General features: G+C 53.9%; 2 protein-coding genes across 2 annotated transcripts in view; one reads left to right on the plus strand and one right to left on the minus strand.

Moving 5' to 3' along the window:
- Positions 1-12,231, minus strand: part of STK11 (serine/threonine kinase 11) — a 31,673-nt gene extending 19,442 nt beyond the window's left edge. The window contains exons 1-7 of the mRNA XM_014259997.2: positions 11,338-12,231; positions 10,858-11,233; positions 5,743-5,826; positions 2,469-2,558; positions 1,578-1,710; positions 961-1,097; positions 339-466 (exon numbers count right to left, since the gene is read on the minus strand). Coding sequence (XP_014115472.1) covers positions 339-466; positions 961-1,097; positions 1,578-1,710; positions 2,469-2,558; positions 5,743-5,826; positions 10,858-11,147 — 862 coding nt within the window. The 5' untranslated portion in view covers positions 11,148-11,233; positions 11,338-12,231. The remainder of the gene's footprint in view (positions 1-338; positions 467-960; positions 1,098-1,577; positions 1,711-2,468; positions 2,559-5,742; positions 5,827-10,857; positions 11,234-11,337) is intronic.
- Positions 12,232-16,636: 4,405 nt separating this feature from the next.
- The window catches only part of SBNO2 (strawberry notch homolog 2), a 46,228-nt gene continuing 44,593 nt past the window's right edge, over positions 16,637-18,271 (plus strand). The window contains exon 1 of the mRNA XM_005531187.3: positions 16,637-16,706. The gene's annotated coding sequence lies outside the window, so the exon portion shown is untranslated. The remainder of the gene's footprint in view (positions 16,707-18,271) is intronic.

The raw sequence follows: 18,271 nt of genomic DNA on the forward strand, positions 1-18,271 counted from the left end.
AGTGCTCTCACTGTCTGAACCTGCACCAATGCTATTATGCCATCTTAAATTTAACCTCTTGTGGGCTTTGTCTTTAGATGTAAAGGTTTCTCAGAGCACAGGAAACAATGCAAGAACCAACTCTATACAGGAGTGGCTGCGAGCTGTGCAGGGGGTCAGAGGATTTCAGGAAAACACCGGTGCTGAAGATGTGACAGAGTCCTGTAAGGCTGCAAGTATAACCTCCCTGACTAACAGGATCCCATATCCTCACAGGACACTTGGAAGGAAGCTCTGGCACTGTGCAAGCTGAGGAGTTGTTGTATCTATAAATGTTACCCTTTTGTAACCAGACTCACCTCTCAGTAAGTCTGAGAGTGGAGGACCACAATCCTCTGGAATTGTGTAGTCGCCTTTCCCGATGTTTTCAAATAATTTATAGATATTATCCCCTTCAAAAGGGTACAGACCCGTTGTGATGTTGTATCTGTGAAGGCAGAAGGAGAAGCAGGATGAGAAGCAGCACACAGATACTCAGTTCTTACCTGACCATGTAAGCCAAAAGCAGTCAAGAGGAAACCAAGAGGAGTATTTGGCAATATGTGCAAAACCTCTTTAAGCTTAGCCTGCCTTCATCACAGCTTTTCATTCACAGGGGTCAAAACCACCAGGACATCTCCCTGACAGTGTGGGACAGCAAAAACTTAAAAATAAATACTGGAGATACTTGTGGTTTCTGTTACTGCCCTGGCTGTGCCTCTGGGGGCTGAGCAACAGCTGCAGAGTCACTTGTGGAGAGCAAAGATCCCCTTGTGCAGAATTACAGGTACTTTGGGGAGCATAAACCCACCCACAGAGCAAACAGCACCCCTTCTCAGCTCCCCCCACCACACAAGAGCAGCGATGACAGAGCTGGGCCAGGACTGAGCTATCTGAGGGTATCATTAGTTACAAAGTTCCTGGGGGCTCCTGGGCACTCACAGTGTCACCCCCGCAGACCAGATGTCGACTTTAAAGCCTGAAAAGGTGTCAAGGCCATTGGCAATTTCTGGAGGCTGGAATGCTGGCGACCCTTGGCTCGTCCTGCACGTGTCATCCTCTGCAAATGGATGCAATGCCTGTGGCAGGAGAGAACAAACAGTGTCAGGCTTCCAAGGAAAACAAACTGTGACTCCTGGAAAAGTTCCACCTGGGAAACAAAAGGGGAAAACTCCTCTACTGAACATCTACGGATGATGAGATCATGCCACCACAGCTGCCACACGCCACAGTGACAAGTCTCCCATCTCTCATACCTAAGACAGTCTCCATGTAAAAAGAAGGTTATGTAGCTTATCCTCATTTCCCCCCACTTTTGGGCTCGTCCAAGATTGACATCTTTCTTCTCTGTGCTTCCTGAGCAGAGGTTTTCATGCTTTTTTTCATGAAAAAAAGCACAAAAGAAGTGCTTTGCCAATTGCAATAAATATTCAGAGTCACTCAGAGCACTCTGCAAGTGCAACAGAACAAAGGCCTAAATGCACAATAAATCAATGACACCACAGAGGTGACCTCAATCTACAATGTCCCATTCTGACTTTGCTGTGCTTCTCACATACCTCTGCTACGCCTAAATCGGATATTTTTAGTGTCCCATTGGTTGTTAGCAGGAGGTTCCCCGGTTTTATATCCTTGTGGACAATCCCTTGGCTGTGCAAGTATTCTAAGCCATCTATAAGCTGACAAAAGTACCTGCAGAGAGAGGTAGAGGGGAAAAAAATCAAACACTTTAAGCCAGTAGAAAGGAGCTTTTTGCTGCACTCAGAGACTCTGGGCCATCATCGTAACCCACACACAGCTTGGCAGTTGTAGAGGCAAGTGTGTCATCTCATAATACCCAGAAATAATATTAATGTGCCTGAATTTCACTTAGGCTGTCTGCAATCTCAGAGATCTTTTAAAATAAAATTAAAATATGACCACAAAATTATGTAGTTGCCACAGAATTGCTGCTCTGCCCTGATTTGATCTTGACAATGTATTTGTATCTATTCCCAGAATTTTCAGGTTTCTTTCCTTGAGGAGTGAAAGGGGCTCCAGTTTATCCCAGCTAACACCCCAGCTACCAGATCATGCTTACCAGATATTGCCAATCCCTAATCCATCCCATTAAAATATTTCCTGATGCTGAATTGTGGCTTGACCTCAGTTAGTCAGGAGATTCCCCCCTCACAACCCTTGGCAAGGCAGGAGCACAGGGACTCGAGGGGGACTGTTGGGCAGCTCAAGAAGTAAAACAAAAATAACAGAAAAATCAACAGAAGGGTGGTTTTCCTTCCAGGATCTAAGGGCAATCCCTGCTGGCCACTTCAAGAGCTTTTCACTTTTTTGTATGGGTGTAAAATATGAAATTATTGCACAAAGGTAGGTTTGCCTTCAAACGCAGCCTGAGCAGAGCAGAACGTGCTCTCCACTCCAGAGAACATAGTGGGGAGAGGAACAAAACTTACCCGTGAGCCTGAAACACTGGAAACCTCTTTTCTGGCACACTGTCCAGCATTTCCTGCATCCCACACACACAGTACTCCATCACCATATACGTGAGGGCAGAGTTAAGGAAGCTCCAGGGTTAACACTCCTCAGTGTTAAACATTCCTCAGATGGGCAGCAGCCCTGTCCCAGAGGGAATGGCTGCACTCCTCAGGTACTGAGGGATGCTCCTCCAGCTCCCACAGGACAGGAAAGCACCTACAGGAAAATCCTTCTGCCAAATGAGCATCTGCAGCTCCGTGACCAGACCAGGAACAGGATGGGAACTCCACAGAAAAGAAGCTGGAGATCTCACAGGCATGACAGAGAACAGGGAGATACCCTGAAGTGGGCACAGAAAGTTGGGAACTGCTTGGCAGAAGAGCTGCAGCCCGTTCCCCCAGTGCCCTGGGTGTTCTGCACCTCAGGTGACAGGGAGCTCCCACCACCTCCCCCAAAGTTGGTTATTCCTCATTCCACATCCCAAACACCCAGTTGTGTGTTCTATGGAACTGCTGCTGCTTACCCCCAGCTCCACAGGAGTATTCCAGTAGCAGGAAAAAGGATCCTTGGAGAGTTGGGAAGCTTTTTGAAACCACAGGGATAAAAGCTTTAGCCAAGAGCTGGTGGCACTTTGCAGCATTTGTTCCCTTGTAGCATATTCCAGTTTTTATCTCTGTAAGCTTTAATGTTGGGGCCAAATAATGGGAACCAGTCTGCCTGATGCTGTGACTGCCTGTTTCCTCCTCTCCCTGGGTTTTTGAAGGCAAAATCTGGCTTGGAGGAGTCTGGGAGTACAGACCCTGGGACATTGGGGAGTGTCCTGACAGAGCAGAGGCTGTCAGGGCTCTCCTGCAATCCTGAGCATGGTCAGTTATTCCTCCAGGCAGGTGCCTTCTTAACCTGAACCCAAAATAAGTTACTTTTTCCCCAAGAAGCCACCTGAGGTAGAAGAGGCAGAAGGAAGACTCCTGCCCTGTGTGGGATCTGGGCTGAAGACTCTGCTGCCCCTTTCCAGCATGTTCCACCTACCAGCTCCAAACACTGAAAACTCATTAAATTCCTGCTCCCTTCCCCATGAGCTGCTCTTCAGAGAGATCCTAAAATACTCTAAATAAAATACCCCAGATATACCCTAAACAAGATTTTATGATGGGCACAAAGACACTCGGTAAATCCATAAAAGGAAGAACAGAAGAAAGAGCTCCCAGAATTCATTCCTACCCTTTCTTACTCTGGAAGAAATCTCTGAACTACTTCTATCAGAGTGATGTGGAAGACATCAACTCTCCCACTGTCAGGAGAATAACAGTGATGGGAGATAATCCAGACCAGCTCCTGGGGAGCAAAGAGACTCAAGGACAGCCTGCCTGGGTGTCATTAACAGCCAGGCTGCTCCTCACCCCTCCCTGGTCACTGATCCACTTCAGGTTTGATCAACCAGATTAGAGAACAGCCTTCCAGGCTGGAGCAGATCTATTACAGGTGCCCCAAGCTCTCAGTTCTCTTCCTCAAGGGGTTCTGCTCCCACGCTCAGCTGTACACACTGGTAACAGGATCCCTGGGATGCTGCTCATGGAACTGGGTTCATTTTCTGCCTGGATGAGCTCTCCATTCACCACCAGCTCTGCACTCCCAGACACAGCAGGCCAGCAAACAGCCCTTCAATACTAAAAGCTGTTGATATTTTTAATCTAGTCACCGTAGCTTTCCCTTTCCCACAGAAAATCACTGAAGGTTTTCATTACGTGAGTTGCTACAAGAAAGATGGGAGAGGGATTTTTTACAAGAGCATGCAGTGACAGGACAAGTGGAAATTGCTTCACGCTGACACAGAGGGGTTTAGACAGGAGATCAGGAAAAATAATCTTCCCTGTGAGCATGGTGAGAACCTAGCATAGGTTTCCCTGAGAAGCTGTGGCTGCCCTTGGATGCCTGGAAGTGTCCAAGGCCAGGGTGGATGGAGCTTGGAGTAACCTGGGATAGTGGGAGGTGTCCCTGCCCATGGCAGGGGGTGGAATGGGATGAGCTTTAATGTCCTTTTAACCCAAGCCATTCTGTGACTCTATGACAAACAGCTCAAGGCTGCACTGCAATTAGAACACTCAGGTGGGAACAAAATCCTTCCTTCCACGGCCCAAATTTCCAATCCCACAATGCTTGGTCTGGAAATGAGGATTTTTTTAATTTTTTTTATCACCAAGTGGGGAATGTTGACATCTCTCCCTAAACCCCAACTCTGCCTCCTGCAAGGAACCAACACAGCCCTGTGCATGACTAAAGCCCTGCCCCCAGGGCAGCCTCAGGGATCCAGCCTTTTCTGCTGGATCCGTTCCCAAACCTGTTCCCAGTGTGACTGCTCAAGGTCTGCTCTGTCACAGCCCAGGACATGCAGCACAGGCAGCGCCAGCCAGGAGCTGGGAAAGGGTTTGAACAAAATCATGGATGAATTCCTGCTCCCAGTTCCAAATTCCAGAACCAGCACAGGGAGGAACAAACTTTGTGAGAGTGCAGGAGCAGATAAAGATAAAAATAACAAAGTCGACCTGGCCTTGCAGGGGAAAAGCACTGAAAACCAGCTCTGGACCAGCACTGCTCAGAAAGTCCAGCAAGGAGCATCCTTGGAGAGATCCCATTTCCCAGCGATGGTTTTGGGTTGTCATCACCTGGTACCGACACACGATGTCTCTCTCGGGCTCCTTTTCCCCATGCTGCCTCCTCCCTTCTACCTAATTAAACAGGATCTCTCTATCAGTAATTGACTTGCAGTCCCCTCGCTCTGTCGAGGCCACAGCACAAGCAGAAGTTGTCACACTGCTTTATCTTAATGATCTGGTGGCAGAGTGTTTGATCTAATTAACGCACACAATTAAATTACTCCTTTTCTGGAGTACTGTAATAAGAAGACAGTAGTTAGAAAACACTGTCAAAAATAAAAGCATCCGTTTATAGCACATGCTACAAGGGATCAGCTCCAGGAACTTCCACACTGCTTCCAGGAAAAGTGCTCTCAGTGTGGCACAGTCACACAAAATCCAGCAAACTGAGGATAAAATTGCCTTGATCAGTGCCTGTGTGAATTTGTGTTTGTGTGGAACGTCTGCCAGGTGGCCGGGATGGTTAATGGCAGTGAAAGCAATTTAGCTGCAAAAATGGAAGCCTAAGAAACATCCAAAAGGGCCTTCCCAAAAGCAGAACTAGAGCAGGGAACAGTGGGATTTCAAACCTGATCAACAGCCCTGTGCAAAAGGATATATTTTCTGCTTCTCCTCGTTGTACAACACATCTACCAGCTGGATGACGTTTTTGTGCCGTAATCGCCGCAGGAGCTGGATTTCCCTGCAGCAAGAGACAAGGAAAAAGTTATGTTTAAAAAGCTTATTCCCAACTCCATTTCTTCCAAAATTTCACACAAAATTAACTTGACTGAATGGCTCAGAGACCTCAACTGAATCCTGTGTTTGTGGGGAAAAAAATAAGGTAAAACAGTGAGGAGCCACCTTCCCTTGGCTCAGGGAACAGCCCCTTGAATGTCACCTTCTGTCAGCTGTTCTGATCTCCAGGGATTTTGTACCTGCCCCAAACCACAGTTTAGTCTCTTTTGCATTAAACTCATCCTGCAAAATCCCACTGGATGCCAGCTGTGGAGAAACAGGCAGAGCAGGACAGTCAGGTCAGGGTGGTTCTGTTGGTGCCTGGCAGTGCAAGTCCTGCTTTTCACTTTGTTCTGCTGCTGCTCCATCCTGGGCTGTGCTGAGCTCCCAAATTCTCCTTCTCAGCTCCCTTCCAGAGCCATTTGGCAAGTGCTTTAAGCAGTGTGGTCATACTTCATCAGCTCAGCCTCAGGGAAACAGCATTACAAGGAATTCTAAGCACAGCTTTGGAAATGAGAGCCCCTGCCCAAAGACAGCTCAGAGCCCCTCACAGGCACAATTAGCAGCTCCAGTAATGAGCTGAGGCCAGCACAAAGGCTGAGCAACAACCAGGAGCTGCTCCTTGGAAAGGCTTCTCCGATGCTGGAGTGCAAGGAGAATCCTAACCTGAGCAGTATGAATTATTTCAGTACCAAAGTTAAGGCCAGAGACTCCGTTCTCAGCTCTGGATTTAGAAGAAACCACCAAGAGCTGAGCAGAGACCCAGGATACCACAGCAAATCTCCCAAGTGTTCTGTGGACATGGCAGACAAGTCTAATTATAGGAATGACCAAAGGGCTCAAGTGGATTAAATTAGCACAGGAACTGCAGTCAGTGTGGGGCTGAGGAGATCCAGCAGCACGGAGGGAGAGGGCCTTGGGCTCCAACCAGGGCTGCCAGAGGGGAGCAAACACACTCAAACACAACTGCTTTAAGGCCCAAATGTTTGGAACACGTTTAAAATCCTGACCCAAACAGCTCATTCCCTGTAACACAGCTCAGAAGCACAAACACTAATTCCTCCCACCTTCAACGGACTAATAAATATCTCATATTTCTGTAATGATTCCCCGCCCCCCTCCCAAGAAGACTTTTTGAACCAATTCAAAATGCCAGGGCAGTGCCCCCACCCCTGGGGCAGAGGCCAAGCTGCCCTTTTCCCAGAGGAAAGATTCCTTCTATTTTTAGCCCCTCTTTTGCTCTGGAATGCCTGAGGAGCAGGGACAGCCAGCCCAGTCACCTCCCATCCCGTTTCTCTTTGCAAACCCCTGGAGTAGGAGAACAATAGGTCTCACCTCTTCACAACAGGCCTAAATTGGATTTTTTTTTCTTCCAAAATTAACAACAAAACCCCACCACAGCCCACTGCAAGTGACCAGACAGACTGCCAGAGGGCAAGGCCTGCTTCCAAGTACAACCCCCTTGGAGGGAGACAAGGAGAGAAAAAACCTTCTAACTCGAGCTCTGTCAGATCCATTAAGCTCATCCTGGTGGATTAAGACTTATCCCCTGCAAGGTACCTGCTCTGGCAAATAACAGGGGGTGTTTTGCTCAGAACTGTAAATAGCAAAGCTGTCACCTTGTTCCATGTGCCACACCATTTTGGAAGATGCCAAAGGCAGCCTGGAAAGCAGACTCTCCTTCCTGGACATCTCCACTGTGGGATCCAGCATTCCTCCTACAGCTTGTTCCCAGCCATTCCTGCCTAAACAAAACCCAGCAACACAGCCAAAAGATTCATTCCCTTCCTTTGGTTCACAAGGTTCTTCCCACAACATCCTGGAAGCTTAGGAAGTGCAGCACCTGCTCCAGGACTGTGTGAGCCCAAGGGATGGAAGTGCCAGGAAGATCTCGGTGTCGCTTTTTTGTTTACCTAGTCCCAAGGGTCCATCCACATCCTGCTCCTGCAAGGATGTCTGGCATTCCAAGCTCTATATCCATCACAACCTGTGTTCTTCCATGGAGTACAGGTCCCAGCATTTCACCTCTCAACCCAAGCAAACATCCAGCTCAGCAGGGGAAGTCCTTGAGCCACGCAGCTCCATGGGGAACACGTGTCTGGGGAGATGGGATCAGCCCATTCCCACATGAGCCCACGCCTCCAGGGCTTCCAGCAGAAGCTGTCCCTGTTTGGAGGTTCCAGCTTGGGACTTGCAGACCCCAGGAACAAACTGTCACAGCACAGCTCCATAACCCAGGTTAACCCTCCAAGGAATTCCACAGAGCACAAAATCCAACCTGAGCAATTGCCGAGGTGGTAAGTACAGCACAGGGCACTGGGGATCCCACAGAGCCCCAAACACTTAATTAACGTGTCAGGCTATTAACACACGGCGTTATTAAACCTCTGCTGCTGCAGCCACAGGCTGCCAGGTTTTCCTGCCTCTTTTTGGCAATCCCACTAAATTCCTTTTTTTTTTGCAGGGATGAGATCCAGCAGTGTCTGCCTGACTGAGCTACCTCCACCTGCTCTAAAGAGAAATGAAGATTCTCTCAATAGATTTAAGGAAACTGTGTTTTACAAGTTTTAAGCCCTCAACATCCTCTCCAGGACTCGGAAAGCCCTTCAGGGCTCATTTTCCTGGGGCAGAAGTGGAGTGTTTTGGGGTAGAGAAAAACAATTTGATTTGATCTAAGTCCCAAACACATTTTAGTTGTAATTTCTGGGTCTCCAGAACACCAGGAGACAGGGTTGGGGCAGGGATGATGCTGTGGCCTGGGATATCAGCAAGGAGTGACCCAAGAATGGCATTAACATCCTATTTCCAGCCCAACATCTCCAGGTGCCCAAGGCCCAGCTCAGGACCTGCGTGATCCTCCACAGCTCATTACTGCACACTCATTACTCCCTGTGTGTTACTGCTTGTGGAATTACCCAAGGGCCACAGTCTAGGAACTGTTTTCCAGGGAATTCCTTGGATGACCTGCTATCAGCACCGCTGAAGCAGCACTGAGGTGCCCTGTGAGGGGGCAGAGGCAGGAGCCCACCACAGTAGCTCAATCACCTCTGCCCAACATCCCAAGCCTCACGTGCAGCTTTTCCCTTTGGAAACCACTTCAGTGATCAGATTCCAAGAGAGAAAGCACAACCTGATGATGTGATCCAGCCCACAAACTGATTTCCTGCTGTTCTGTGCACAGGAGCAGTTTTTGGGTGTAAACCCCTCAAAGCAGCTCTAACACAGCTGCCCAAAGTGAGATTCCAGTGCAGTCTGGCCATGTTGACATTAAAACACTGTGTCAGTGTCTGTCCAGCACTACCTGGAGACCCACAGCACTTTGTTCCTCCCACACTGACCACTCAGACACCTGGGTTTGGTCACATATCTCCACACTCAGAACAGACACAGCTTTCACTCCCTCTCTCAGCAGTGCTGAAGGGTTCTGATAAGCTCAGAGCACCAAGGGACCACAAAATACAACAGTTTGCCTTAAAATTCCCCACTGAAGCAGCAGATAAAGCACATGGATAGGTGGGCAGAGGGAAAAGGGTGAGGGAACAGAAATAGGAACTTGAACTAAAGTAAACCCCTGGGTACAAGCCAAGACCTAAAATCTGCCTTGGTGTTTTGGAGCAGGTGGGGCTGAGCCAGGAAATGTCCACAGAAAACCCCTTCTAATAACCCTTAATGACCCATCTGATACTCACAGCCCCACTCTGAGCATGAATAAAACTTCCACGGAGTTCACCTCAGGACACAGAAGCATTCCCATGGCTCTGAGAGCAGGGAACTCTCCTGATGTGGGCAAACTCTTTTTACTTAATTTACATTAAAAGCTTCCCTAAGGAGGAAATGTTCCCCAGTAGCAGCTCTGGATGTGCCCGTGGAAGGACCCAGGGATGAGGCTCTCGGCTTCCACCAGAAAAACAAGAAACATTTTATTACACATTAACCAAGTTTGCTTGATCCTGAACCTGAGCCAGGAAGGGAGAGACAGGGAGGTCCCAGCCTTGGGATGTGACTACTCCACAGCCAAGGCCGTCAAGAAAGGTTAGAAGGCAAAGTGAGAGAGCTCCCTGACAGCAGTGCTGGGACAGGATGTGAAATATCTCACAGCTAAACTGGGAAATCAAACTGAATGATACACTCGGGACTCTGTAGGTCAGGGCTCACCCGCAGCAGAACACCACAAGAGTTTCCTCGACCTCTCAGAGTTCTCCCTCCCAGCCTAGATAAACCCTCATGGGTTGTTTGGGCTGCAGTGGCTCCTGCACGGCTGATAAGCAGCTCCTGGCAGGGCTGGGACCCAGCTGCTGCGAGGTCCAGGGAAAGGAAAGTTCCCACACCAGTTCCACGCATCCAGCCCCGCATCTGACTTCTCCTGGGGTTCGCTTCCATAAGGGCTTTGTACCCTGAGTAACCAGAGAGCTGAGAACCCTTGGCTCCATCTTACAGGCACAGAAATCAGCTGCGGAGAGCCTTGAGTCACCTCTCAAGGACCTTAGAAATGAAGCCAAGGAAAAACCCAAAACTTTCTGTGCCCAGGGGGTGCCCCATATATTGGATCCTGTTCCAGGCACCTTCCACATGGGTGGGAGAAGGAATTGCAAGCACAGAGAGCTCCAGGGCCTTTGAAATACACCTGGGCAGGTACAGGAATAACCCTGACTGTGAGGACACCAGGCGTGTTTGTGTCCCCTCATCTTTCCCAGCCAGCAGCACCTGGGCAAGGTGAGACTTTACAGAGGAATTTCTTTAAGAAACAAATTTATGCTCTAAATGACACCAAAGTGGTGTATTCCAGACTGTCTCAGTCCTTGGGAACCTGTCCCTTCCTTGTGCCCAGTCTCACCCAGAGCGCTGGCTGCTGTTCAGAGGGAAGAGATTCCTAAATACCTGTGGATTAGGAAGCACTTCCACAGCAGAGCCACGCTGTCAGCTAAAACAACACAGGAACTCAGCTGCTAAACAAGGACCAAGTTCACCCCCTTCACTCCCAGAACTCTTTACTCACTTTTTCACATTGGCCTCCCCGTTGGGAATCCGGCGCAGCTTCTTCTTCTTCAGGATCTTCACAGCTCTCCTGCACAGGGTCTCTGAGTCCAGCATCTCCTTGACTTTGCCGTAGGAGCCCTCTCCCAGCAGGTCTCCCATGAGGTACTTGCCGATGAGCTTGGCCCGTTTGCGCCGGGGCTGGTAAATGACCTCGGTGGAGTCGATGCGGTGGATGAACGTGTCCATCCCCACCGACATCAGCTCACTCTCCGCAAACATTCCCAGCTGCTGGGGCTCCTGCAGATCCATCCTGGATTAAGTTCCTTAACCTGTTTTTTCCTTAAGCGCTCAGGGCTTTAATCCTGTTTGTTAGTTTCCAACACTCCCTTTTACTCCTTCTCGGGAAAAAAATATCCAGAAGATTGTACAAACATGAATAATAATAAAAAGAAAAAAACAACCAAAAAACAGAAGGAAAAAATAAAAAAGAAAACCAAACCTAAGAGCTGCTTCCAGGTCAGTTGGATGCCAAAAGATCCCGGCCTGGCTCCAAAATGTCTTTGAAAAAGAACATAAATTTGTGACGGGACACACTCAGTTTGGGACTTGTTTTGTTTCCGACCCGGTCCCACTGCCGGGGGCTCTTCCCAGTCAATTGGCCTTGACTGGGCCCAGTTTGATCCTGCAGAGTTAGGTCATCTCCGGGCCGTCAGGCCACCCCATGGAACCAGAGCAGCTCCCAGTCCCTCTCGTGACTTTCCATCCCTAGGAGCTCATGATTCCCAGCCGGGGTGGGAAGGTGTGTTCCTGCCGCCCTCCCGGGAGCACGGGCCGGAGAGGGGGGTTCAGCCGTTGGGGAGCTGGAACCAAGTTTCCTTGAAGGAGTTTTCTGAAACAATTCTCGTGTCTTCGCTTTCGCCTACAAAAGTTTGAGGCCTTCGGTGCCTACCGAGAGCTCCCGGGGGCATCCTTCATCCACCGGGATTCCGCCTGGCACATGATGTGTCACCACCTCTGCTCCGGGTGTCAGCGGTGCAGGACAACACAACCCACCCGGGGGGGGTCGGGGGGACCCTCTGCCCGGTGCCCCAACACCCGGGTCCTCCCGGGGGGTCGGGGGGACCCTCTGCCCGGTGCCCGGCCCCTCACGGAAGGGGGTTCAGGGATGGCCACCTACCCTGACGGTTCCTCCCGCACCTCCCACAGGTGTCACCGGGGCAGGGAGGACACAGCGGCGGGGCGGGGAGGGGTGACAGGGGACAGGACACTTTTAGTGCGACAAAATCAGCGCCGGAGCCGGGACGGGACGGACTCCCGGAGGGGGTTCGGTGACCTCCGGGCCCTTCCCGACCCGGGCCAGGTCCTCCCCCCCAGGCGGCTCCGGCCGCTCCCGCCGGCCCGAACGGTGAAGTGGGGGAGGGGGGTGGGCGGCCGAGCCCCCCCTCCCCGGCACCGGGCGGGGGAGCCGGGCCGGGCCCCGGCGCCGCGCTCCGCCCCGCCGAGCCGCGGCCTCCCGCGTCCCCCCAAGTTTAGGGGCCGCCCCTCGGCCGCTGCCCCCCGGCGCTCTCCCGGCCCCGGTCCCGTTCCTCGTCCCGGTCGCGCCGCCCCGTTACCGCCCGCCCCGCCGCGCGCGCGCCGCCGCCGCCGCTGCCGCCATCTTGTCCCCGCCCGCCCCCCTCGTTCCGTCCCCCCCCCGCTCCGCGCCTCGCGCCGCCCCGGCGCGCGCCCCCATTGGCCGTGCAGCCAGACCCGTTCCCGAGCTCTCGAGCGCTGGTTGGCTGCGGCGGCACCACGTCGAGTTTCGGTTGGTTCGTTACAAGCAACCCGCCCACCCACTCGGGCCGGGGACAAGGCTAGAGGATAGGTTAACTGAGCTGTCAGTCAAATGTAGAGGCGGAGCTTGATGTAAAATTCAACTATGATAGGTAGTAAATAATATCCGTCGCCAGTGAGGGCGGGGCTGAAGGCGGCGGCGCACTGCTATAGGCTACGAGAGCTGTCCGTCAACTGGCCGGAGGCGGGGCAGTGGGAGGTGAAGGGCGAAGGGCAAAGGGCACACGGGTGCCATGGAGACGGGGCCTGGCCGGGAGCCGACCCTGCCCCGCCGCCCTCGCGGTCCGCCCGCCGCGCTTGGGCCGCGCTGCAGCCGCTTCGGGTTTGGGGTAAACCCGCTCTCCCCGCGGTGCCCCCCAGCCCGCGCCGTTCCTCTCAGCTCCGGCTGCGCCTCATCCCGTCCTGTGGCTGTGTAAGTCCACAGGACTGTGTAAGTCCAGCCAAGCAGCTGCGAGGCATCCCCAAAATAACGGGGACATCCCCAAAATAACGGGGACATCCCCAAAATAACGGCGCCCGGCTCCAGCGCCCCGGCCGGACCGCAGCACGGCCCGAGGGAACGGGCTCCTCTCGGCGCCGCCTCACGGCCCCGGCCACGGCAGAGACGCTTCTGCGGGGATCCTCGGCTGGCTCGTAAGGGTTGGGCTGCACTGCTCTCTCCCTGCAGTGGCGTTACAAGGGTCTCCTCCCGGTTTCACTGGACTCCGGATCCCCTGCCCAGCCCGGGGGGTTGCGATACGACAGCTCCAGCTCGTGCCATGTCTGCTCCCCCTGGGAACACCGGGAACCGGTGCTGGCACATCAGGTTTGTGCAGTGCCAGCTGAGGGGAACCACAATGCCCCTGCAGCCGCCTCCAGCCCCGCTGTGCCGGAGGGTCAAACCCTTTGGCAAAGGGGATGGAGCCAGACTCGGCTGGGATTGCAATGTGGAGCACCGGCTCCAAGAGTTGAGCAGTTATTTTGAGGCAGGGCAGGACAAATCTGTAAGTTGTTCCTTTCCACGAGAGCTGCTGGCACTGCACGGAACCCAAAGCACAGGTGGGAGAGCCCTGAGCCTGAGCAAGGTCAGAGGCCCCTGGGTTCCCAAAGGGTCAGAGCACAGAGATGCTCCAGGGCTGATTGTTCAAGGAATTTGAGCCTGTGAAGTGTCAGGAGGTTCCAAGGGCTCCAAAGAGGGGCTGCCCTGCCGAGCCCTCCACTCCCATTAGCGCCGCTTTTCCCTCCCTCAAAGGCTTATGTCATGACAGTGCCTGGCCCCTGGTGATTTATTCCAGTCTTGGCACTGAGTCCAAAGTGCTGGAACCCATCCCCCAAATTCTGGTAAGTGCTGTGCATCCCCTTCCTGAGGTGTTCCCAGCAGTGGGAGGGCAGGAGTGGCTGGAGGAGCTCCTGGCACTCCACACTCTGCTCCCTGTCCATCCCATTCCTCTCCCACCAGGGTGGCAGAACAATCCCCCCCGAAAATGAAAATCCTGCTCAGCTCTCCAGGAGTGGGCCACTGGAGCAAGGCAAGCCAGGGACTCACATGGAGTGTCCCCAGGAACCCCTGAGCACCCAGTCCTGTCCCCTGTTGGGCCTGTGAGTGCATCAGGCAAAGCCAGAAGCTCTTGGGTTTTCCCAAATGTTTGCACCAGCATTGTCCCCTCCAGTGAGGAGGTCACAAGCCAGGGGAACCAGCTGAGACCTGCCAAGCTCATGGCATACAGAGCAGTGCAGCAGCACAGCTCCCACTGTGCCCCTCACCTTATGTGCCACACAACCTGGCTGAGGGGGCACAGAAAGGTCTGTCCAGACACAGGATGGTTTTGTGGGACCGTGGCACCTCAGCATGGCCCCTGCCAGGTCCCATCCCTGCCCCCTGCACGGCCCCAGCCCCAGCCCAGCTCTGCCGGGACCCTGCACAGGGCAGGGTCTGTCCCCTGGCTGCCTCTTCCCGCAGCTCCGGGGGCACAGGGCCAGCTGGCAGCAGGGCTCTGAACCCCTCACCCCACGGAAAGTCAGGGGATTTCCAGGCTCTGGGAAAATACAGGAACTGGCAGCGGGTGATAGCAGCCGTGCACACCCTGATGTGGAGCTGCTCTGCGGCAGAGCCCATGGGATCAGGGCTCCAAAACTCCCACCTTTGTCCCCGATTCCTAAGACTGGGTGTCTTACAGGGACCAGCTGCCTGGGAAGGCCTGTTCCTGGAGAAGCCAGGCTGTTTTTCAGGGACATTGCTGCTGTACTGGAGCAAACAGACCAGGACACAACTCAGCCATGTCCCCACACCTCCCACTAGTGCAGGCACAGGACAGACCCAGTGCTCCCAGCCCAGCCCAGCATCACTTCTGCTTCATCCCCGTCTTGGGGTTTCCTGTGTGAATTGGGATCCAGGCTGGGATGCGAGGAGGAGGAAATCCAGGTTTGGTGGTTCTGGGAGGAGGTGGGTTTGGTGCTGGATGGATCCCTCTGTATTTATTTATTTGTATTTGTGTAACACCAAATAAAGAGCTGGTGGGGGGTGGATTTAAAAGAAGGATATGTTGGAAAAATAAATTGCCTTGATTAATTACTGTGTGCAAATGAATGAAGCCTGGGAGCAGCAGGATTAGCAGAGGGAGAAAGGGGCTGAGCCCCACATGGCTGTTACAGATCTTCCTGGTTCCCCTTTTGCCTCTGGCACGAACGCAGTATTCCCAAGGACCCGGTGTTAACGTGGTTCCCATCTGCCAGCACTTCCCTTCCTGGGGATAAATCGGTTCCCTCTGGCTGCTGCTGTGCTGGTGTAAAAACAGACCCATCTGGGAGGCTTTTGTGAGACCCCTCGGGATTTTGTTCCTATCCTGGGACTGCAAAGGTGGCATGAATCCAATGCAAGCAACGGGAAATTAAAAATGTTAAAAGGCCAGTGTGGTAAAATGAGTGAGGAGCCCAGAGCGGCCAGAGCAGGTCATTCTCCAGCCCTGTGATTCAATTCATTCCTACAGCAGGACTCGGGCATGGGAGCGGGCAGAATCCTTGGAAGCTGCTCAGGGTTTGAGTGTTTCCAGCTCTCCTGTGACCTCTGTGGGTTGAGCTGCTGCCCCTGTCCTGCAGGGAGTGAAAGTGAGGAATTTCCTTTTGAGAGGAAAAGGACTGGACAGACTGCTCAGGCTGCAGGCAGGTGCTGATGTGTGCACAGCCAAGGCTGCCTCCCATTTCCATCCCATCCCGGGATGGATGGATGGATGGATGATGGATGTATGGAGGGACGGATGGATGGATGGATGGATGATGGATGGATGGATGGATGGATGATGGATGGATGGATGGATGGATGATGGATGGATGGATGGATGGATGGATGGATGATGGATGGATGGATGGATGGATGGAGGGACGGATGGATGGATGGATGATGGATGGATGGATGGGTGGATGGATGGATGATGGATGGATGGATGGAGGGACGGATGGATGGATGATGGATGATGGATGGATGGATGGGTGGATGGATGTGGGACGCAAGGTGAGCGCTCCAGATCCACACTGGTGCAAAGGCTGCAGGATCGAGGCGTGCCGACACGTACAGGAGCCGCCGCTCCGGGGACAGAGCCCGCTCCTTTAACGGGGGCAAGGGGCCGGACAGGAGAGAGGAGGCCCCGGAGGCTCCCCGTACCTCAGGGGCTCCTTCGGCCCCGGGCCTATGCCGGTCTCCGGAGCCGCGGGCCTTGCTGCCCGTTCGGGGTCGAGACCGCCGAGACCGGGTCCCGAGCCCTGCCTCTCCTGCTTTCCGCACCGCGGCCTGGCCCGGTTGCCTTGGGCTCAGTTCTTCCGTTCCCCCGCTGCCCCCGGGCCCGGCGCTCCCGTTCCCCCGCTGCCCCCGGGCCCGGCGCTCCCGTTCCCCCGCTGCCCACTCCCGGTTCTCTGTCGGTGCCACCGCCCCTTTCCCCGGAAGCTCTGTGGCCCTTCCAACATGGCGGACCCGGAAGCGGCGCCAGGCGGCGGCGGCCGGGCGGGAGCCTGAGCCCCGGAGCCCCCGGGACCCCCGGAACCCCCCGCGACCCCCGAGCACAGGTAAGGGCCGCCGGCTCGCTCCACTCCGGGTCCGCGGCTTGCCCCCCCCCGGTCCGATCCCTCCGTGGGCGGGGGCCGCGGGCCCGCTCGGGCCGGGCTGGGGGGTTCGGTGGGGACGCGGCCCCCGGCCGGGCCTGTCCCGGGAGCGGTCGGTCGGTGCCGCGGGGAGTCCGGGGCCTGCGGGGCTCGGGCCGGACCCGGAGCAGCCTGTGGAGACTGCAGCGCTGGCCCCGCTCCCCCCGTGCTTTAGCCGCCCGTGTTCCCCACTCGTGTCCGTCCCGCGTGTGGAGCGGGCCCGGGGGGGCTCGGCGGGCACCGCTCGCCGCTGTGCCGGCACCGGCAGCGCGTGTCTGCATCGGGGAGAGCCGGAGATGCTGCGGAGCCTCTGTAACCGCGATCCCAGCAAAGCCCAGACCCCTCCAACCCTGTCCGAGCCGGGTCCGGACAGGGAACTGAGCCGGCACAGCCGGGGTGGCCACAGCCAGCGAACCCTCGTGTTTCTGACTCCCTCTTCAGCTGCTTTTCCACGGAGTGCTGTGAAAACTGTACAGCGATGCAAACCAATCATGGAATGGTTTGGGTTGGAAGGACCTCAGAGCTCCTTCAGCTCTATCCCCTGCCATGGGCTGGGACAGCATCCCAGGCTGCTCCAAGCCCCGTCCAGCCTGGCCTTGGACACTTGCAGGGATCCAGGGGCAGCCACGGCTTCTCTGGGCATCCTGTGCCAGAGCCTCACCACCCTTACAGAGAAGGATTTCTTAATATCTGATCCAGACTTCCTCTCTGTCAGTGTGGAGCTATGAATCCATCATGCACTGAGCTCCTGCTGTGCTGCAGCCCATATCCACTAAGCCTGAACCCAAGATTTATGAAAATTCAGAGCTTTTGCAATGTGGAACCAGTGCTGTCAGACTGTTAACTGGGCTGGTACTGGAGGCTTCACCTTATTAAATACTACTGCCAGGTCTAAAACTCCTCAGAGTAACCGTAAGTTCCTGTATAAGGACTGTGGCTCCCCCTTAGCAGGCTCAATTTACAGTGAAAATGAGATGGGCTGGGCAGGGCAGGTCCTGCAGGTTCAGCACTGGCATCCCAAAGCTGGGATCCAAACTCCCAGAGGGTTTTCTGGCCCTGGGGTGAATCTGGAGGGCAGGAGGGTGTTGGCTGTGATCAGACGTGCCTCTTTGGGGCTGTTCCTGCTGCACATCATCCTCCTCTCATCAGAGCTAGTCCTGAGTTATGCAGGAATGGCTGAACCAAGAGCAGCAGGTGGTGGGAATGTTTAAGTGGAAAACGCTGTGCTGTGGGGTTGGGAGTGCTGTGTGTCCCATGCAGCACTGCCAGGTTTTGCACAGCTCCATAAGCTGCCAGCTGGAGCCTTTGGAAGCCTGAGCTCTGCTATCTCTCCCAAAAGCTCTTTACTTGATGGGGGTCTGTTTGTTGATGTTTACACCCTCATTTTCCCAAAATAATAACCTTTCTCATTCAAATGTTGCTGGGAGGTCTCTGCACAGGAGCAAACCGTGCTGTCACTTGTCACCATGAGAGTCTGGATCCTTCAAGGA

Source organism: Pseudopodoces humilis, chromosome 28, assembly GCF_049639895.1.
Source record: "Pseudopodoces humilis isolate 2021_Gansu_Grassland_sample_001 chromosome 28, ASM4963989v1, whole genome shotgun sequence".
NCBI classification, from domain to species: domain Eukaryota; kingdom Metazoa; phylum Chordata; class Aves; order Passeriformes; family Paridae; genus Pseudopodoces; species Pseudopodoces humilis.